A 21,669-nucleotide genomic window follows, 5' to 3' on the forward strand; every position below is an offset into this window, starting at 1 on the left:
CCTAGCAAAGGCTTTGAATAATCTTTCTTTCCCATTTAAAAAGAGAATGAGAGGGAAGGAGAAAGTGGCCTTTGGAGGTCTGAGTCCCAATTGGTGTCTCTTCTCTCAGCTCGGTGTCAAACTATCACTCATAACCAATCCACAAGTTGTTTCTTGGCAATCACTTTTGTGAGATATGCTAGCACCACATGTCTTTAGGTATGAAATCTAGTTTCAGCAAAAGAGCAGCATACAGTTAATTTTTTTTTTCAAGTCATTTAAAAAAAATGATAAACTGAACTTTTTTTTCTAGTTTGATTTCCAAAATATATACCTAGCCCTGACAATGGATAAATCCATTGAAATTAAAAATTGGGTCTGTAAGAGGAAACATTGTTGGAACTTTATTTGAGATTAAATTCCAGCTTTCCAGATATGGAACACATTTTAAAAAAATATTCCTGTGTCTCAGGAATGATGTCGACAGAGTTGGAGCATATCCTCATAGTTAAATTGGAAACAAAATGGAGGAGGTTACAAATAGCCTGGTGACCAACTAGTAAACTTTTACTTCCTCTTACTAAATTGTTTGAACCATTACAAGAGTCCTTTAAAGGAATTTAATTTTACTTTGGTGAGCAGACCACGAAGTGAAATCAGAACTAGGCATCCACTAGAGGGGAAATATTTGTGTGACACAATTGCATTGTGAAATTACAGCCTCAAAATGACTCCCATATTTACCCATCTCTCTACAATACATACCACGCACAAATATATGTGGTGATATGCTGGTACTTAATATTAGATAATATTGTCAATAACAACTGGTAAACATCATGTAACAAATTAAATGATTACCTGCTCCTTTTTGCCACTAATTGTCAAGTTACTGATTGCCCATGCAGCTTCCTTTTGAGTTCCAAAATCTCCCTACAAAAAGAAAATGCAGTTCACTTTTCATTACACCATCAATAACAGGTTTGCAGTTATTTCACACTGAAGGCTTCTCATTTTGCCCAATAAGATGCAATATTGATTAAAGCATATTTTAGCAGGAGAGATAGACGAAGGCAGTGGAATCTCTCCACATAGATTGTGCACCTGAACTGCAACGAAGAAAAATAGGATGAACATCTGTTTTTTTTTCCAATCTCATCAATTTCTCATCTGCACCCAATAAAGGTCAACATTCTTAAAATTATTTAAACAGAACATTTTCTTTCAAGATGTTTGTGCACTTTGTCCCACCATTTTAGTCGCAATTCATAAACTATTTGGATTGTATTTTCCTAGGAGTTACATATCCAGGCATTTTCAAGTTACAGCAGTTAATTCATTCACAAGATGTGGATGTCACCACAACAGCTAGCATTTATTGCCAATCCCCAGCTGTTCACAAAAAGTTGCCTTCCTGAATAGAACACAGTTGTTTGATAGACTGTTTTAGTTATGAATAAAGCACATTCCGGATGGTTTGGATTCACACACAAACTAAAGTAAGAATGGCTAATTTCCTTGCCTAAAAGATACACAACATCAGATTGGCCCTTACAACATTAGAGCAGTTTTACAGTCACTTTTCATTCTATTTCACCAATCTAATTTGAAATTCTGAACTGTCACGATGCAAGTTAGACATATGAGCCTGAATCATTTGTTCAGGGCTCTAGATTGCTAGTCCAGTACCTTAACACAATGCTATCATACCCACCAGAGATTGGCACTGAGCAGTCAGAAGCAACAGTTGTGAAGTGAAGTCTGAACACAAGTCAACTGGAACTTTTTCTTAAAAAATGGTGAATTGTGTTTCATTAGCACAGAAGTGAAAACAGCAGAACCACTGATGACACCTTTGCTTTGTTATGATAAATTAATACTACTTTTATTTTCCATACATTCACACTGATCTGATTTTAAGCTATGCAAGGTAGTCTGATTTGCATATTGAATTTGGTTTCATATTTTACTCACCTTGGCCAGTTGATGAATAATCATAGGAATCAAACCAGCATCTATCACAGCTTGCACTTGGAGTTGGTTTCCTGCGGTAATGTTGGAGAGGAACCACACTGCTTCCTACAGAAAACAAGTCAAACAAAGCATCAACAATATATTCCAACCAGCAGTCAATTTGCACTGTTTATCCAGGTTAGCTTTGTGTATAATAGAAAGAAATGATTTAAAACTGTTCCAGTGATAGCTCTTTAAAGCACATCTGACTCTGATCCAACCTACTCCTTAAAGAGAGTCAAACTGAAATAGGTTTAGGGTAATGGGAAAGACATGCAGGTCTTCTATGTTGAATCAACTGGGTGTTCACAGAAGAGCCCAGTGGCTTCATAACCCATTAAATGCAGTCTTGTTGCTCCCTTATACATTGCAGTTGTTCACCGAGACTCGTGAATGAGTGGATTTTATCCACAGATCTTTGATTCTACAAAATGTTTCCTTTGAGTTTGCGACGTTTATGGTCTGCTTATATTATGTAAGAACTTGATAAATTAAAGGCTTGTGGAACTACATGGGAATTTTACGTATGATACAAGTGCTACAGCTGGGTTGGATGAGTCACATAATTCACGGACAAGATGGTCATTCTCTCTCTGCCTCCCACATAAATTAAAACTGAAGCATTATTTGAAAATGTAATATTGTACCCAAAGGAACAGAAAGAACAATCGATCTCATATTATAACTTTTTCAAGGAGTCTTCAAAATTGTTTTCTAAAGCATCAAATTATGGAATCCAATAAAACAAAAAAATTACAAGCATAAGAACTACAGAAACAGCACACTTGTTAGACTAATTAATCCTGCAATGAAATATCAAAATAAAGTTGTGCAATTCTGCCATATCCCAGTATTTTGCTGACAAAGTTAGTTTATCCAATACTGGATATCAGAAACAACGTAAAAACATTAGAGACAGTGGACAGGGCAAAAGTGGTGGGTGCAAGGAAGGCTTGGCTGCTGTCAACATACAAGACGAAACCTGGCATCATACTTGTGGATAATGCAACCAAAGGACAACATCTGTTGAAGAAATAGGAAAGGGCATGGATAGACCCTCAGGAGACTCCAAAAGGTAACAACTGGATATTAAGGATGATTCTCTGGGAATGACTAGATAGTTGAGAATTGAAGTATTCAAGTTCAGTCTCATTGAGCTGGGAAACAGAGGTCAGCTATTGGAGAAAGAATGTCACCAAAAGCAATGAGGTGCAGAAAGACAAGGTATTAATGAGCACAGTCACATGCACTTTGATTAAAAAAAGTTGACTCTGATACGTGCTACTTTGGTACTGTAGCAAGGTAAGAAATCTAATTGAAGGCATTAAAAATGGAATTCCAAGAAATTTGTAGATAAAGAGTACATAGAATGCCTGGAGATAGTTCCTTAATACAGCACATTCTGGTCTCAACCGCAGAGCAGGTTATACTAAACTTGCTATTGTGTAATGTGACACAGTGAATGAATGACATTCGTTTAGGCACCCCTTGGTATCACTGACCAAAATATGACTGAATTTTACATACAATTTGGAAATGAGAATAGTTTTTTAAAATTTAAACAAGGGCAAGTATGTGAGTATGAAAACTGAGCTAGCTGAAGTGAGGTGGGACAATAGGCTAGAAGATAGAATAATACAAACACAGAGACAGACAGTTAAGGGGATATTTACAAACATTTAGAACAAACATATTGCCAAAAACTTCTAAGGGAAGGACCCTTCATCTGTGGTTAGAGTAGCAGCAAAGGAAAGCATTAAAGCATATAATTCCACAATGAGGAAGGTCAAATGATTGGAGGGAACATAAAAAATGGCAGGGAATGACAAAGATTAATCAGGAGAAAGAAATTAGGGCACAAGAGGAAATTGCTAGAAATGTAAAAATGGATAGCAATCTTTTATACAGGCACTTAAGGAGGAAAAGAAAAATGAATGTTTTCTACAGTATAAGAAAATGGGGAATTAAGTGAACAAATATTTTGTTGTCTTCACTACAGAGGATATAAAAAACATTCTCGTCATAACTGTTAATCAGGAGGGAAAGGAACTCGGTAACATTACAATATAATACAAGCAGTATTAAGCAAAGATCCCTGGATCCTCATAGGACTTCATCCAGGATCTTAAAAGTGGTGGCTAACAAGTTAATTTTCCAAAAAACACATGATTCAAAAAAGTTTCCATCACAGAATGAAACAAAGTTTGTCTTGAGGAAGGTGTTAAGATTTGATCATTAAAGAGTTTACAGTTGGGTACTCAAAGTAATCAGGAAGAATCAGCATAAATTTGTGAAAGGGAAATCAATTACTGGAGTTCTCTGAAAGAGTAACATACACTATGAATAAAAGGGAAGCTGCAGATTTTCAAACAGCATTTGACAATATTCCACTTAAAAAGGTTATTGCGCAAAATAAGAACTTACTGTGGCAGGGTGATATATTAGCACAGATAGGAAATTGGCAGTTTGGCACAAAACAAAGAATACATATAAATGGGTCTTTTTCTAATTGATATCTGGAATGTACATGCTAACAGAAATGGAATAGAGCTAAAGAAGGAAACAGACAAAAAGATCTTGAAGAGCATGTGAAAGGAGACGAGAGATAAACTATAGAAAGGTGAGTTTGCAACGAGATGCAAATTGTAAGGGAACCTTTCTGAAGGTTTGTCCAAGTCAGTCAGAGGAAGGGAAAAAAGCAGTTGAGACAGTTGGATGGATGGTTGAAATTTTCATAATGAACAAGTCCACAAATGCCTTGCACTTCTTGTGGGAAATCAGGGTGGAAGAGCCAGGAGAGGAAATGGTTTAAGAAGATGGTTTTTGTTGAAAGTCTTTACTGCATTTCTGATGATCCTGTAATAATAAGCAGTTTTAACAGAGGGCAAAGTCTTAATGAGGCTTTATGTGGCCCAACCAAATCTGACAGGCAGAAGTGGGTACTGCAGATCAGAGACAAGATTAGAGTGATGCTGGAAAAGCACTGCAGGTCAGGCAGCATCTGAGGAGCAGGAATATCGATGTTTCGGGCAAAAGCCCTTCATTATTCCTGATGAAGGGCTTTTGCCCGAAACGTTGATCTTCCTGCTCCTCAGATGCTGCCTGACCTGCAGTGCTCTTCCAGCATCACTCTAATCTTGACTTCAACCAAATCTGATGATGAGTAGCTAACTTGTTATCAGCCAAAGACATTCAAATGCGTGAGCCCTGGAAGTGAATTAAGAGACATATAATGAAGAACAATAATTTTAATGGTAACAGGGCAAAGGTGGAAGTGAGGGTGTGACTGAGCAGATTGCAACCTGCAAATATTTCTAAATGAACAACAGAACAAAGGCTCAACAGTTGAGAATTTTCAAGTATAGCTCCAAGTGATTTGGCACACTGTTTTGTTTAAAATGGAAGAGATATGGAAGGGAATTCCCCATTTCCCCAAAAACCCCATGCACACTGACAAAAACAGATCACCATATCGCTCAGATTTTTGGTTGACAATTATTGAGATCCACCAACAGAAATTTAAACTGAAACCAGTTAAGGTCACTAGCTCAACAACTGAAGCTAAACTGTTTTTCTGACAAAAGACATTTTAGTGAAATTAATAGAGCCTCTCAAGTCAAGCCTACTGCCAACATTTTTCTTACCTTGTTGATCTTCTCTTTAGGATGGGTGAGAAGATTAGGAAAGTGTGATAGTACATCACAATTGAGAACAACCTGCGTTTGTTCATCAGTACCTGTCACTATGTTGCCCACAGCTCTCAGTGCAGCTGTCTATGAGGAAGGAGAAATAAAACGATTTTAAGTGATTCTATTTGTTTGCAAATGTCTTCAAAGTACAAATTAAAATGACCAATTTTATTACTTAATTGTTATTATTTCTTCTGCACCTGCAAGTGAAATTTTCCAAGGTGAACTCGTTAGAAATAGTTAAAAATCGCACAGCTTGCCTGGTAGAAGGTATATTTTTGATGCTATACTGCCATTTCATCGCATTTAAAATTGTTGCAAACACAGTAAAAAATAATTCTAACATATATACATAATGCACACAAGTAATTGTTATAAAAACATTTAACAGGACAACAAAGTTGGCTGTTATAATCATGCGTCTGAACTTCACAGCAACCTTCCAAACATTTCTCAAACATCAACATCAGCTAGCCAATCAACCACCATGCTTCTGCTGCTCCGGAATGCCAAATACAGAAGAATCTCGAATATCCAAACATCAATTACCCAAATTCTGGATTATCTGAAGAAGATCGCAAGGCTCCGATGGAAACATTACATCAAAGAGGTGTTCTAACATTGATAGTGTCTTTTGTTTACAGCGATTAAAAGTGAACGCGGCTTACTGAAATGCTGCCGAGAACAGTCCTGGACATCGATGGGAGCCCAGGCACCATCTCCAAATGGCTGACCTCCTGCCCTCTCTGTCTCTCCCCACACTTTCCCTGCAGTTCTATACAGGGATGTACCCTAAACCCCCCCTCCCTCAGATAATCTCTCCAACACTGTCCTGTACATTGTTGCACAGGGTTGGGAGGTGGGCAGGGGGTGGTGTTGGACGGGATTGGAGGGTGATGCTGGACGGGGTTGGGGGCGGTGTTGGACAGGGTTAGACGATGTTGGACGGGATTGGAGGGTAGTGCTGGATGGGATGGGGGCGGGGGGGGGCAGTGTTGGACGGCATTGGGAGGCGGATGGGGGGAGGTGTTGGATGCAGTTGGGAGGTGGGCGGGAGAAGTGTTGAGGCAGATGGGGGAGGTGTTGGACGGGGTTGGGGTGGATGGTGGAGGTGTTGGACAGGGTTGGGGTGGTGAACAGGGGGGAAGTGTTGGACAGGGTTGGGGGTGGGCAGGGAGGTGTTGGACAGGGTTGGGGGTGGGCAGGGAGGTGTTGGACGGGGTTGGGGCAGATGGGGGAGGTGTTGGACAGGGTTGAGGAGTGGGCGGGGAGCAAGTGTTGGACAGGGTTGGGGGGGTAGGCGGGGGGAAGTGTTGGACAGGGTTGGGGGGGTGGGTGGGGAGGAAGTGTTGGGGGTGGACGTGGGGAGGTGTTGGAGAGGTTTGGGGGTGGGTGGGGGAGGTGTTGGATGGGAGGTGTTGAATGGTGTTGGGGCAGATGGGGGAGGTGTTGGACAGGGTTGGGAGGTGTTGGATAGGGTTGGGGGGTGGGCAGGGGGAGGTGTTGGACAGGTTTGGGGGCAGGTGGGGGAGGTGTTGGGGGATGGTATTGGACGGGGTTGGGGGGCACGGTATCGGACGGGGTTGGGGGGCTCACGCACGGTGTGCTGCTGCCTAGTCTCCTGAACGTGGAGCAGACTTAACAGAAAACTCCGAGCCCCAGAGGAAAGGCTTGAATCAATTAACCGAATAATCAATTATCTGACTGAAATAGTGTCCGCCCATCTCGTTCGGATAATCGAGGTACCTCTGTATTGTGTTAGCATGTCACATAGATGATCATTGCCAAAAGGAAACTCACAAAATAAAATTGCAAGTCACACCTATTCTGTGGGTGGCCCCTTACCACTTAACCTCTGGAAAAAGATTATAGACAATTAGCTATTTGCACTGCCAGCTTTTGTCTCAAAGGTAACTGCTTTGCCCCTGTCTAGGAAAAATGGTCACATGACTTTCTCAGCACAAAATTCAATGGTTTTTTTAAAAATTATACAATTTTGAAATAGCAATCAATTTAGGAGTCAGCGCTACTTCACACCAGATCTATTGGCAATATAAAAAACCTTAACTCTGGGCTATAAAGAAAAAGCCTGTACCCAGTAATGACTAGCCTGTCTTTATGACACTGCAAAAAACCTTTTCAGTCCAAACACAAACTCAATTTACATCTTAGTAAAACTTCCTCAGAAGACTTTTAGAACACAGAACAATACAGCGCAGAACAGGCCCTTCGTCCCTCGATGTTGCGCCGCCCTGTGAACTAATTTAAGCCCATCCCCCTACACAATCCCATCTTCATCCACGTGTTTATTCAAGGATTGTTTAAATCTCCCTAATGTGGCTGAGTTAACTATGTTGGAAGGAGGACATTCCACACCCTGACCACGCTGAGTAAAGAACCTCCCTCTGACATCTGCCTTAAAGCTATCACCCCTCAATTTGTAGTTATGCCCCCTCGTACAAGCTGATGTCATGATCCTCGGAAAAAGACTTTTATTGTCTACCCTATCTAATCCTCTAATATAAAGGTATTTTTGCTGTACAACAGAAGAGGGTGACTAGGTGACTAGAAGAGATGCTGCCATAGAGAATGCAGCAGTTAATGATGACTGACAGTTAATTGTCAAACTATATTTATAACTAATCAGCATTCTCCCTTATACAAAAAGGATGTATTTGTCTTTGAATGAATTTCTTGTGAATTGTCACAATGAATGCAAGATGGGAAGATTTGACAGTTTTTTTTTCAGGAATAAGTAATATAAACATGAAAAATGTGGACTGTTTGCCACATGCAAAAAACGATAACTTAATCAGGGGTCCTTATATAGACAGTCTAACAACAGAAAGGGCAAGCTCTGGTCAGTTCAGTAATTCCTGATTGGTTGCCATCTCCAAGAACTTCAACAGTGCATCAAGTATGACAGATACACAGACGACAACTTTTTGATTTCAGAGTTTAATCATGTGTGCGCTGTCAGCTTCAGAGGAATATTTATGTCTCCATTAAATCCCCTCTTAGCCTTCTTCTTTCCAATGAGAACAGACCCAAGCCTCTCAGCCTTTCCTCATAAGACCTTCCATCCAGACCAGGCAACATCCTGGTCAGTCTCCTCTGCACCTTTTCCAATACTTACACATCCTTCCTGTGATGGGGCGACCAGAACTGTACACAATATTCCAAGTGCAGCCGCACTATCGTATTGTATAGCTACATCATGACATTACGGCTCCGCAACTCAATCCCTCTACCAATAAAACCTAACACACCGTATGCCTTCTTAACAGCAGTATTCAGCTTGAAGACATTTTTAAAGATAAGAAACTGCTGGCTAGTCAGTCAACAATTCCCAGCAATTTTCAGCCAGAAATGCAAGTGGATGATCCATCTCTGCCTCCTCCAGAGGTCGCCAGCATTACAGAAACCACTCTATACGATTTCAAGATATGGTTGGAGACACTGGATACTGCAAAGGTCATAGACCCTTAGAACATCTGGCAATAGTAATGAAGATTTGTGCTCCCCTAGCCAAGCTCTTCTAGTAGTTACAACACTGGTATGTACCCAATGTTGTGAAAAATTACCCAGGTCTGTACTGTACATAAAAAAGCAGGACAAATCCAACCTGGCTAATTATCGCTCCCATCAGTCCATACTCAAATCATCAGTAAAGTGATGGAAGGGGTCATCAACAGTGCTAACCAGAAATATCTGCTCTGCAGTAACCTGCTCAGTAATTTCCAGTTTGGGTTCCACCAGGGCCACTCATCTCCCGACCTCATTACAGTCTTGGTTCAAACTTGGACAAAAGAGTTGAATTCCAGAGGTGAGATGAAAGTGGCAGCCCTTGACATCAAGGCTAAATTTAAGTCAACTGTGGCATCAAGGAACCCTAGCAAAACTGGAATCAATGAATACTGGGGGCAAGTTCTCCACTGGCTGGAGTCGTACCATGCATACTGGAAGGTGGTCATGGCTGTTGGAAGTCGGTCATCTCAGCTCCAAGGGATGCCTGCAGGAGTTCGTTGGGATAGCGCCCAAGGCCCAAACAGCTTCAGCTGCTTCATCAATGACCTTCTCTCCATCATAAGATTAGAAGTGGAGATGTTTGCCAATGATGGCATAATGTTCAGCACCATTTACAACTCCTCAGATCCTGAAGCAGTCCATGTTCAAATGCAACGAAGTCTGTACAATATCCGGGCTTGGGCTGACAAGTGGCAAGATTCATTCCCGCCACACAAATTCCAGGCAATGAACAATTTCAGTAAGAGACAATCTAACCACTGCTCCTTGACATTCAACAGTGTTACTACCACTGAATCGCCAACTATCAACATCTTTGGGGTTACCACTGACCAGAAATTCAAGTGGACTTGCCACATAAACACAATGGCTACAAGAACAGGTCAGAGGCTAGGAATAGTGGGTTAAGTAACTCACCTTCTGACTCCCCAAAGCCTGTCCATCATCTACAAGGCACAAGTCAGGAGTGTGATGGGATACTCCCTACTTGCTGGATGGATGCAGCTCCAATAATACTAAAGAAGCTCGATGCCATTTGGAACAAAGTAGCCTGCTTTATTGTCACATGAAAACGCATCCATTCCCTCCATCACTGACACTTAGTAACAGCAGTATATACTAGCTTCAAGATGTACTGCAGAAGTTCACCAAAGGTTCTTCGACATTAGCTCCAAAACCCACACGCACTTCCACCTCGAAGAGCACCAGGCCCATGGGAATGTCATCAACTGCAAGTTCCCCTTCAAGCCACTCACCATCCTGACTTCTAAATATATAGTCATTCCTTCACTGTCACTGGGTCAAAATTCTGAAATTCCCTCCCAACCTATGGCAGTTCAAGAAAGCAGCTCACCACCACCTTCGGGTAATAAATGCTGGCGAGACCCATGCTTCATGAGCGAATTATAAAAAAAAGTTCCAGACTAACTTCTCTTTTGGACTCATCATAAAAGCAAAAACATGCTTCAACTGGTATTACTCAGATGTGTTTTCATACTTAAGTTGTTCCTGATTGAATAATCGCTACCTTTTCCAATTCTCTGTCCATATGTTTGTCAGGGCACCCTCATGTCTAACAATGTGAGCAATAAACTCCACCTCTGGTTTAATTATATCACAATATAGTTGCAATTTTAATCTCAATTCTGTATTATCTCAAAATTGGGTGGATTTTTGTTTTACTGAATTGATTTGTCCAATCTTCAATATTTCTTTGGTTGCTACAATTCTGCGTAGGTGTTGACCTTGCCGATAAATATGCAGGCACTTTCATTGATAGTCAAGGAATAATGCTTGCCATTAAATTTTCGAATTACACGTCCTCAGTTTTCAGTGTTTTTAAAACCATGTTTCAGTTACAATAACGTTATTGGCATTTAATATTATTATAAGGATAGAATTGGATGCAAAATAAAGCCATTAATGAGCCAAGTCAAAAAGTTAAAGTCCACCAAAAGGGGTGGGGGAAACTATATCCCCACTATTTAAAAGGGGAAACATTAAATCACAATTTGCTTATAGTTAGGTGGCATGCATTGGCAGAGAGATTTGTTTTAAATCTCAATCTGTCAATAATAAATGACAACATATCAAGGCTCAAGTGAAAAGTGAAATCTGCCCCTGTGCAAAATATACACTAGACTGCATAAACAAATAGAAGGGTGTAAAGAAATCAAATTTGCTTACATAAGTAAATTGAGAAAATGTACAATTTACAAAATGTTTTAAGTCAGCACTTACTTTTTGAACACCAAAGCACAAGATTTACTGTATTTTTTTTTTTACATAGGCAAACAAGTTTCTTTCAAATATAACAATGTTATTTGACTTAGCTCAAACATAATACAGCAGAAATATCTTTCCCATTAAAGATGGGATCAGAGTGAAACAAAGCTCAACTTGACTTTATTTTACATCTCATTTTATCCTTGATTCAAATCAGTCTTTTCAAGATATTTTAGATATCATAGATTTTTTTTACAAATAAAAACCTCCTCACCTGAACCTTGACCTCTTGATGACTTAGCAGTGGAACAAGGAAAGGCACCACACCCGAATCAATCACCATCTGTATTTGTTCATTACCTCCATCTGTCAGATAAGACAAAGCCCACACTGTGTCCACGAGTATCTTGAATATTTTGAAATGAAAATTAGAAGAAAGTTAGAATGTGGCACTCACTCACACAGAGCTGATGCACACTTGCACTCAAGGGAGGAAAAGATAACTTATGCTGATGGGGTGAGATGAAAAAAGGTGAGAAGAGTCTGCAACATAAACCAGTACAGACCTTGGATCAAGTGATTTATTTCCATGAAGTAAAAGCTACGTAATCATGCTATGACATAGTACGAAACACCAATTGGTGTTTCACCTCTATTCCGTCAAAGAAATGATAACGAATTTACATTTATAGCTTGCCACTTTAAAATTTATCAAACTTGCAACATGCCATAAAAAGATGCTGGCAGTTTTCAGCTTATCCTTTTCACGACAGTAATCCCTCAGGAACCAACATGAAGCACAGGACCGAAGACCAAATACTTTTGCCTCTGTGGATGGATCAGTCAGGTTCCAAGCGCATTGACCGGATTGACCGTTTACCAATATCAGAAACAATTTCTATGATTTATGTCAACACTTGCCAAGCTTGAAGAAAGCTGCTGACAAAGATCTAGTGATCTATATAAGTTGGATTGGCTTTTTTCTGACATCAGACTGACATCTTGAGCCAACCCAAAAGAATATCCAGGCAGCCAGCAGTGATATCAAGCAGAGTCAGCAAACAAGATTGAAATAATCACACAGAGAACAAAGGAGCAAGTAAAATGAACGTATTACCCTTTTTATCTTATTTTCGAGAATGCAAAATAAATGGGTGAGTCATACAAATGTGATTAAGGTAGAAGTTGAAACGTCAAAACATTTAAAAGAGTCAGTTGGCGATAAAGAACTTAAGGATTGCTGGAAAAAACATTTTAAGGTATTCATCTTAGACTTAACAGGACAATTTGCAAGAAATACCAAAGGTAAAAAAGTACTTTTGCTGTGCAAACAGAACAGAGCTGACGAGGTGGCAAGTGTACCCTGAATAGATGCTGCCTTAGAGAATGCAGCAGTTAATGATGACTGACAGTTAATTGTCAAGCTTTATTTATAACTAATCAGCACTCCCCCTTATCCAAAAAGGATATCCTTGTCTTTGAATGAATTTCTTGTGAATTGTCCCAATGAATGCAAGATGGGAAGATTTGACAAAATGTGTTTTTGTTTAGGAATAAATAATATAAACATGAAAAATGTGGACTGGTTGCCACATGCAAAAAATGATAACTTATTCAGGGATCCTTATATAGAGTCTAACAGCAGAAAGGGCAAGCTCTGGTCAATTCAATAACTTCTAATTGGTTGCCATCTCCAAGAACTTCAACAGTGCATCAAGTAGGACAGATACACAGACAACAACTTTTTGATTTTAGAGTTAATCATGTGAGCGCTGTCAGATGTTGCTGACAGCTTTAGAGGAATAATTATGGTCAGCACAAATAGTCACACTGTCGTAACTACATAAAAACAGACCAACAAATATTTCTAATTTGAACACAAACTGTTCACACATTTTAAAAAATTGGACTTTTACTATTATTGAACTTGTTTTAATAGGACGAGAATTAGTTATTAGTCTCTCAGAAATTCTCAGTGAGAGAAACTGTGCAATCACTAACTTACCCACATATGTGGATTTATAGACAATCATACTGCCTTAAAGATTGTAGCACTGTCCAAGACCAGGAAAATTTACATGCATTGAACGAAGCCAACTCATATTAAATTTACAGTAAAAACATGGTACACAAAATAAGTTAACTCTTGGGATAAAATCAATTTTAAAATATATTTAACATTTGAATAATTAAAATCTAAGGAGATCAACGTTCTTCCAAAATCTAAGGAGATCAACGTGCTTTATTGTTGGCTAAAATGCCCCAATCTGCCATGGAAATCTCCCTGCCACTGGAACACCGCATCAAGGGCAATTAATGATGGGAAACAAATGCTGGCCTTGTTAGGAACACTCATTCCATTCTTTAAAAAAATCAACAATCTGAAAACATGGAGGCTGTGCATGTTCTTTGCCAGGAGTTAGTACACTACTTACATTAATATCTGTATGATATATCAACACGCAGAGTGCCGGTAGGATCTGTAGAGGAAAAGTGAAAAACATATTCGGTGATTAAATTCTCAGGACAGAACATCACAAATTAAACCCAATCAGATGCAGTAACAAGTATTTATAGTCAATTTAGGATTGCACACTTGCCACGATAGCTAGACAAATTAGTTACAAGCTGGAACAGCACTTATACAACTGGACAATTTTCGCTCATGGTCCTGGGGAGTGTTGCTGAACAAAGAGAACTTGGAGTGCAGGTTCATTGTTCCTTGAAAGTGGAGTTTCAGTTAGTTAGGACAGTGAAGAAGGCGTTTTGTATGCTTTCCTTTATTGGTCAGAGCATCGAGTATAGGAATTGGGAGGTCATGTTGCAGCTGCACAGGATATTGGTTAGGCCACTGTTGGATTATTGTGTGCAATTCTGGTCTCCCACGAATTGAAAGGATGCTGTGAAACTTGAAAGGATTCACAAAAGATTTACAAGGATGTTGGCAGGACTGGAAGGTTTGAGCTATAGGGAGTGGCTGGATAGACTGGGGCTGTTTTTCCTTGAGCATCAGAGGCTAAGGGGGAGACCTTATCGAGGTTGATAAAATCATGAGGACCATGGATAGGGTAAATAGACTGGTTTGGGGGAGTCCAGAACAGGCTAAGAGGGGAAAAAGTTAAAAGGGACATAACAGCTAATTTTTTTCATGCAGAGGGTGAGTGTATGGAATGAACTGCCAGAGGAAGTGGAGGAGGCTGGTAGAATTTCAACATTTAGAAGGCATCTGGATGGGTTTATGAATTAGGAAGGGTTTAGAAGGATATGTGCCAAATGCTGGCAAATGGGACTAGATTAGTTTAGGTTATCTGGTCAGCATGGAAAAGTTGGACTGAAGGGTCTGTTTCCATGCTGTACATCTCAATGACTCTATTAAGACATGTCACTATGGCTCCACTTGCTGACACCAAGGAGCATGCACATTTTCAACAATATTGCTTATCAATAAAGATATAAATACCAGTTAATGACAATCGGTTTACTATAGTGCTGGAGCGTGTACACATGCACAGTTGGAAATAATCAGTTGTGCTTTAGATTAAAAACTTAAATTGAAAATTATATTTTTATAAACCAGTATATAGCGATTCTACAACTACTGTAAAATATTAAGCGCAAAACAAAGTAGAACAATTTTTCAATATTCAATAGCCATCTTAATGTTGTGCATGCATGCAGAACTTTGGTGTTAGCAAATCGCACTTATCATTGAACAGTGCTATTTCAAATAAAAATGACAGTAAACATGGAAAGGGAAGAAAAACAAAATAATGACTTCTGGGAGAAAGTCAAATACAGCATGCACTATGATTCAATGGCATTACATAACTTGCACCTAAGTCCCAAAGACCCAAAATATTTCACACAGACACAGCGAAACAGAAATGGGCATCAGGGCAAGAAAACTTCAAAACTATAACCAAATGCATGGTGAAAGGGGTGGATTTTGAGAAGCTGATGTAACAGGAGGAGATCTAATCTAATGACTGTTATGATAGTTGCTGTATTACTTTGTGAACTTGCTTTCTAAACTGGAGACAAATAGATATTTGTTAGTTCATTTTTGGACACAGAAACAGAGCATGAACCAGGCAACGTCAGTCCGAGTGTGCACCCAAGAGCAATTTTTGGATAGAGTTGGTGTGCCTTTTCACTGAAGTTTGAGTATCCATTAGGGCATTGCTGGAATAATGGAAATAAGTTTTTGATTAGACTCGCCGACAGTGTGGAAACAGGCCCTTCTGCCCAACTAGTCCATACCGACCCTCCAAAGAGTAACCCACCCAGATCCATTTCCCACTAACTAATGCACCTAACTCTACAGGCAATTTTAGCATGACCAATTCATCTCACCTGCACACCTTTGGACTGTGGGAGGAAACCGGAACACTCGGAGGAAACCCACGCAGACACGGGGAGAATGTGCAAACTCCACACAGACAGTCGTCCGAGGCTGGAAGCGAACCCGGGTCCCTGGCACTGTGAAGCAGCAGTGCTAACCACTGAGCCAATATGCCACCCTTCTTTTTCATGTTTCTTGTGTGTAAATATTGTGCCTTTTTAAAAAATGTTTGAAACGACTCTTGGACAGATACATGGATGACAGTAAAATGTAGGGCACATAGGTTAATTTGATTTTAGAGTAGAATAAAAGGTCTGCACAACATCGAGGGCTGAAGGGCCTGTACTGTGTGGTACTGTTCTATGATAAAGACTAAAATGATACGTTACAGTTTTTAAAAAAAGAGATTTAAATAATGGATGCATGATTTGAAAGCAAGGAATTTGATACTTAATGTAAACTTTATTTGTGTAGCTATTGATTCCAACAATGTACAGATACTCAGCATCCATGACATTTAGCCATTAACCAGCACCAATAGAAGAAGGAGATGATCCTCCATTTATCTCATTGTTATTTGTGAGACCTTGTTATGCACAAAATAGTGACTGTAAATCCTCCACAGCAAGATTTACAACATTTTGTAAAGTGTTTTGTAATGCCCCATGATCATTAAAGGTGCCATATGAATGCAAGTTATTAAATATTTGAACCACTCACACCTCAACCTATTTATACCTTTAAATTTACCACATTGTTTCATGCTGTCATTTCCATCACAATAAAACGCTATTCCAAATCTACCAAGGCTTTATGATGGTACACCCCTCTACACAGAAGACAGCCAACAGCCTTAATGGTTCCAAAAGTATTGAATACACTAATGTTGCCATATATAAAATTTCCCAGTTGCATAAAATATTGTAGTAAGTATCCATCATATTTACTACTGTCAAACTGGCATGTGCCTTTACTGAGCAAATGTATGGCGTGATTACAATAAACTACCAGCTCGTGATACTCAACCCGCCTTAACCTTCCTAATTACCATGGGCAAATCATTTCAATTGCGTTCATTCTATATATATATATCACATATATAGACCTATCACCATCAAACCATGAATTCAAAGCATAAGAAATTCAGATTTATCCAGTCTGTTTGAAAATAGATCTGCTCCAGCCAACAGCATGAGTTATTTTACTTTTAAAAGCCAACAACATTCGTCTAATTTCTTTACCTCCTGAACTGTTTCCATTGGTGGTGGTGGATCCTTATTCCTGCAGAGGTTAACTATGACCCATGTGACGTTTCGGAGGAAAGTTATGGGGATGGAGGGATTGATGAAAGACAGAAGAGGTTTGACAACTCCCAATGAGATGACGTAGTCTCTACAACGAGGACCATCACCTAAAGAAGTGAAAATGAAAATGTTTGCATTAGAGATGAGAACCTGAAATGTTTTATGAAAGAAAATGCTGTAACTGATGTATATACAGCAGTTAGATGAAAATGTTAATGCACAAACTCATTAAAATAATTCAATGCAAAAATATACATGTTATTTTGGTGATTTGTTTGAATGATTGAACAATACAATTCTCAATTTAGGACTCAAATTTAATCATACAGTAATGCATCCCATTCACCTCATTATGCCTGTTCATGATTCGAGAAAAAAGCTATCCAATAAGCTCCACATCACTACTTGTTTCTCTCTCAAAGTTTAAGCTGTTACTTACAATTCTCTTGAAAGAGATGATTGATCTTCCACCCTTTTAAATGCTGCATAACAACTCTATCTAGTTCTGCTCATCTCCCCTTGAAACCTTTGCCAATGACCTTAAATCTATGCCCTCTGGTTACTGACACTCCTGTCAGTGGTAACAGTTTCTACTTGTGACTTGAACAAAACTATATTCAAGTTTGAGCAAATGCAATTAAATCTCTCCACATTCGGTTCTCTGAAAACAATTACAGCTTCTATCGCCACGTAACTTAAGTCTCTCATACCTGGCATCAATCCAATCTCAACAAAAGGTGATGGAAGTTGGGCTTGACAGTGGCACTCACTGACCACCTGCTCAACTGATACATCAGGGGCACTCATGATGAACTTGGCCCAAACATGAACCAAAGTGCTGAATGTGAGAGGTGAGGTGAATGTTAAAGCATTTCATGGAATGTGGCATCAAGGAGCTACTGTAAAATTGGATACACTGGCTCAAGCCATATCAAGGAAGATCTGAGATTTGTGGAGACCACTATTTCAATTATTGAATATCGCTAAAGGGAACTCCTCAGGGGCAGTGTCCTCAACTCAGCCAGCTTCAGCTGCTTCACAAATAAACTTTCCCCTTCATAAGACTAGATTAATAACTGATTGACAATTTAAGTATCCATTTTCAATTCTTCAGATAATGTAGTAGCCCTCACTTTCCTGGGTCAAGACCTGGGCATTAATCAGGTTTGGGCTGAGAAATAAAATTAGCAACATAGTCAGGCAATTGCTAGCTTCAGCAAAAAAGTGAATTTAACCAACATTATCACAGAACTCTCACCATGAACACATTGGGGGTATTACTGACTCCAAACCTAACTGGGCCATCTACAAATACTGCAACAAAAGCAGGCGAGGGGTTGAAAATTACATGGCGAGTCATTTGCCATTTTATTTGCAAAGGTCATAACACCATCTACCAGACACGTCAGGAGTGTGATGGAATGCTCTCTGCGAGCCCTTTCAAGTACAGCTCCAATAACACTCAAGAAGCTTGACATCATCCTGGACAAAGCAGCCCACTTGATTAGTACTACATCACCACCTTAATATTCACTTGCTCCACCACCAACACACTGTGACTGATTCATGACAACACCGCCTGTGAAAACATGTGACCACTGTCGTCAAGAAGGTAAAGAATAGCAAGCATATGGAACACCACTACCATCAAATATACCTTACTAACTCAAATTAGTATCATTCCATCACCACTGAATTAAAATCCTGGAATTCACAATGGATGTACCTTCCACCATATGGACAGTAGTAGTTCAAGGTGGTGGTTAACTAACACTTTCTCAATGACAAATGGGAATGGAAAATGTAGGCTGCATTTTCATCAGTGCCAACATCCAGTGAGTTAAAGAAAATGTAATATATCTCCTCTGCACCATCTCCAAAGCTCAGGCAAACTTCCTGAAGTGTGGTACCTGGAATTGGATACAGTTAAGATCTCACTAGTAATTTATAAAAATTCAGCATAAAAACTTAGCTTTTGAATTCTACATCTCAATTCATAAAGCCAGAATTCCCATGTGCTTTTAACAGTATAAGAAAAGGCTTAACAAAAATACAAACCTATGATGTTCCCTAGAGCCCAGACTGCTTGCTCACAAACATTCTGATGTGGGGAATGCAGTAATCGCAGAAACAGAGGCACAGCATCTGGAACCAAAACACAAAATGTTAGCACTACTCTAATCCAAGAGAACAATCAAAGAACAGCATCCAAAAGAACATTTATGGAAATCTTAAGACTATAATTGGCTTTCAGGTGTAGTATGTACTACCATTCAGCTTGAAATGAAAACCTACAAAAACACTCTCCAACAAGTCAAATTGTTGGCTTTTAACTATGCAGAGAAAATGACAATGTTGTCTGCTGGGTTTGAGTTGACGGGAGGTGGAAGTGCAAACTATTTTTTGCATGCTAGTTGTACTGTGAAGGAAATATTGAGTAAAATATGTCACATTTGAAAAACATTTACCTCAGATGTATAGAAAATTGAGAAACTAGTGGTGAATTAAATTTTTACTTAATAAGCAAATTGGAAAACAAGGTACATCTGGCTCAAGTCGATCTTCTCCAATAACATACTGAAATTAACACATTGCTTAGGGCTAGTGACAATCTCAAGTGGTAAAGTGGACTTTGCCAAATTGAAGGCAGTAAATAAATGCAGACTACTCAAAAGACATTTCTGTACTACAGCCTCTCCATTAACGGAGACTGAACTGGATATTGAATAGCCTCTACAAGTTGCAACCCTCCAAGTATTTCTAGACAGCCAGATGTCAATTCACAGAGAAGCTAAAAACTCTTTGATTGTATTCTGATAAAGTTAACATACTCTGCTCTAAGTTCTTCAGCTAAGTCAGTGTCTATAAAACTTGGATATGCAATGTGACCCAGAAGCAAGCTGACCTGTTATTTTTAATCCTTCCTCTTTTTGATAAAGTTGTTAAATTGACAGGCTTCAGAAGACTGTTCACCACCTTTTCAAGGGCAATTCTGAATGGGCAATAAATGCCAGCTCAGCCAACAATGCTCACATCCCACGGATAAATATAAAACAGAGAGGAAATCAGAGGGGAAGTTAGTGTTGATGGTGGGTGCATGAAATTATGTTGACTACTGAAACGAGTTAGGCCCAACCAATCTAAGGGCATTTATCCTTGACTTGAGTGGTAATCTAACATTTTGTTCCTTAATCTTTACAGCGTTCAAATCAAGGCTCATTTATGACTCGATATCAGTTGAGAAGGTGGACAATATAGGTGGGTTTGGAACAGAGGCAGGTGGCAGGTCCATTAGGGTGTCGCTGGCGTACAGGTGCAAACTTCACCCATGTCAATGGACCCTAACTGCAAGGTGCTAGAGATAAATAAGCAAAAGGGGAAGAGTGAACTGTAGATTTGAACTTTATCAATCAAGGTACTAAGAATAAATCTTTACTGGCTCTAATGGGATGTGGTAGAATGAAATCAGCAAAGGAAATACCTCTGAAACTACATTCAAAATGGGAGACAATGGAGGATGACTTAAGTATAGGTCAGGTTGACCAACACTCGGACATTGCTGGGGTCAAGGAGTAATTGCCCAATTTGGTATGACTACAGAAAACATTAGCGAGTTTGATTAAGGTTATCTCTGTGCTGTACTTTTCGCATCAGAGAGCGGCGGGAGCTGGGCGGAAGTGAAGGCAGAGTGCAAAGCCGGTCAGGAAGGTAAGTGATTGTTATTTGAGTGGGTGTGTTATAGACCCCAGGTCCTACAAAGTAGGGCCTCCCTCCCTCCTCTAACCTAAATTAAAAATCCACAGACTTGCTCCAAAAAGAGGGTCCAAGGAAGTTCCTGTGGATTGAAGAGTGAGGCTTTAGCTCAGGAGTCTTTGACAAGGAGGTTGAGTGAAGTGATTATGCCACAGTTGAAGAGGGTGAAGACATGACTGCCAAGCTGGTTCAGTGTGCTATGTGCTTGATGTGGGAGGTCAACGACTCTGGTGTGTCTGGCTCGTATAAGTGTGGAAAGTGTGTGCACGTTCAGCTACTGACAGAGCATATTGCAGCACTGATGAAAGAACTCGAGGACCTTAGGCTCATCCGAGAGAACGAGATCTTTCTGGACAAGACCTTCAGCGAGGTTATTACACCAATCGTACCAGAAGAGAGCAGACAATGAGGAAGGCAGAGAGGGGACAGGTGCAAGAGACCCCGGGGGAAGTACCTGTCAGGAACAAGTTGAATCTTTTGGAAAGAGTAGAGACAGATGACACTGCCAGTCTGAGAGGCGGCCAGGTCTGTCAATCAAAAGTTGGCGTGGAGACAGAGCGGAAGAGTCGGACATTGCACAGAGCCGTGGTAATAGGGGACTCCATAGTGAGAGGAACTGACCGGGGTTTTTGTGGCAGCAGACGGGACTTAAGGATGGTGTGTTGCCTTCCTGGTGCCAGGGTTAAAGACATCACAGAGACAGAGTGCAGGAGATCCTCAAGGGCGAAAGTGAAGAGCCACAGGTGGTGGTACATGTCGGCACAAATGATGTCGGGAAGAAGAGGAGGAACATACTACAGCTGGACTTCGGAGAACTAGGAAGGAGGCTGAAAAGCAG

At 39.9% G+C, this 21,669-nt stretch overlaps 1 protein-coding gene across 1 annotated transcript in view; it reads right to left on the minus strand.

The window, feature by feature from the left end:
• The window catches only part of kpna3 (karyopherin alpha 3 (importin alpha 4)), an 88,223-nt gene that overhangs the window by 12,498 nt on the left and 54,056 nt on the right, over nt 1–21,669 (minus strand). The window contains exons 8-14 of the mRNA XM_043700423.2: nt 19,137–19,223; nt 17,016–17,185; nt 13,868–13,912; nt 11,707–11,838; nt 5,637–5,765; nt 1,954–2,058; nt 841–912 (exon numbers count right to left, since the gene is read on the minus strand). Coding sequence (XP_043556358.1) covers nt 841–912; nt 1,954–2,058; nt 5,637–5,765; nt 11,707–11,838; nt 13,868–13,912; nt 17,016–17,185; nt 19,137–19,223 — 740 coding nt within the window. The remainder of the gene's footprint in view (nt 1–840; nt 913–1,953; nt 2,059–5,636; nt 5,766–11,706; nt 11,839–13,867; nt 13,913–17,015; nt 17,186–19,136; nt 19,224–21,669) is intronic.

The sequence above is a fragment of the Chiloscyllium plagiosum genome, unplaced genomic scaffold (assembly GCF_037043375.1).
Source record: "Chiloscyllium plagiosum isolate Xiang-an unplaced genomic scaffold, Cpla_swu_hap1 HiC_scaffold_12, whole genome shotgun sequence".
Lineage (NCBI taxonomy): Eukaryota > Metazoa > Chordata > Chondrichthyes > Orectolobiformes > Hemiscylliidae > Chiloscyllium > Chiloscyllium plagiosum.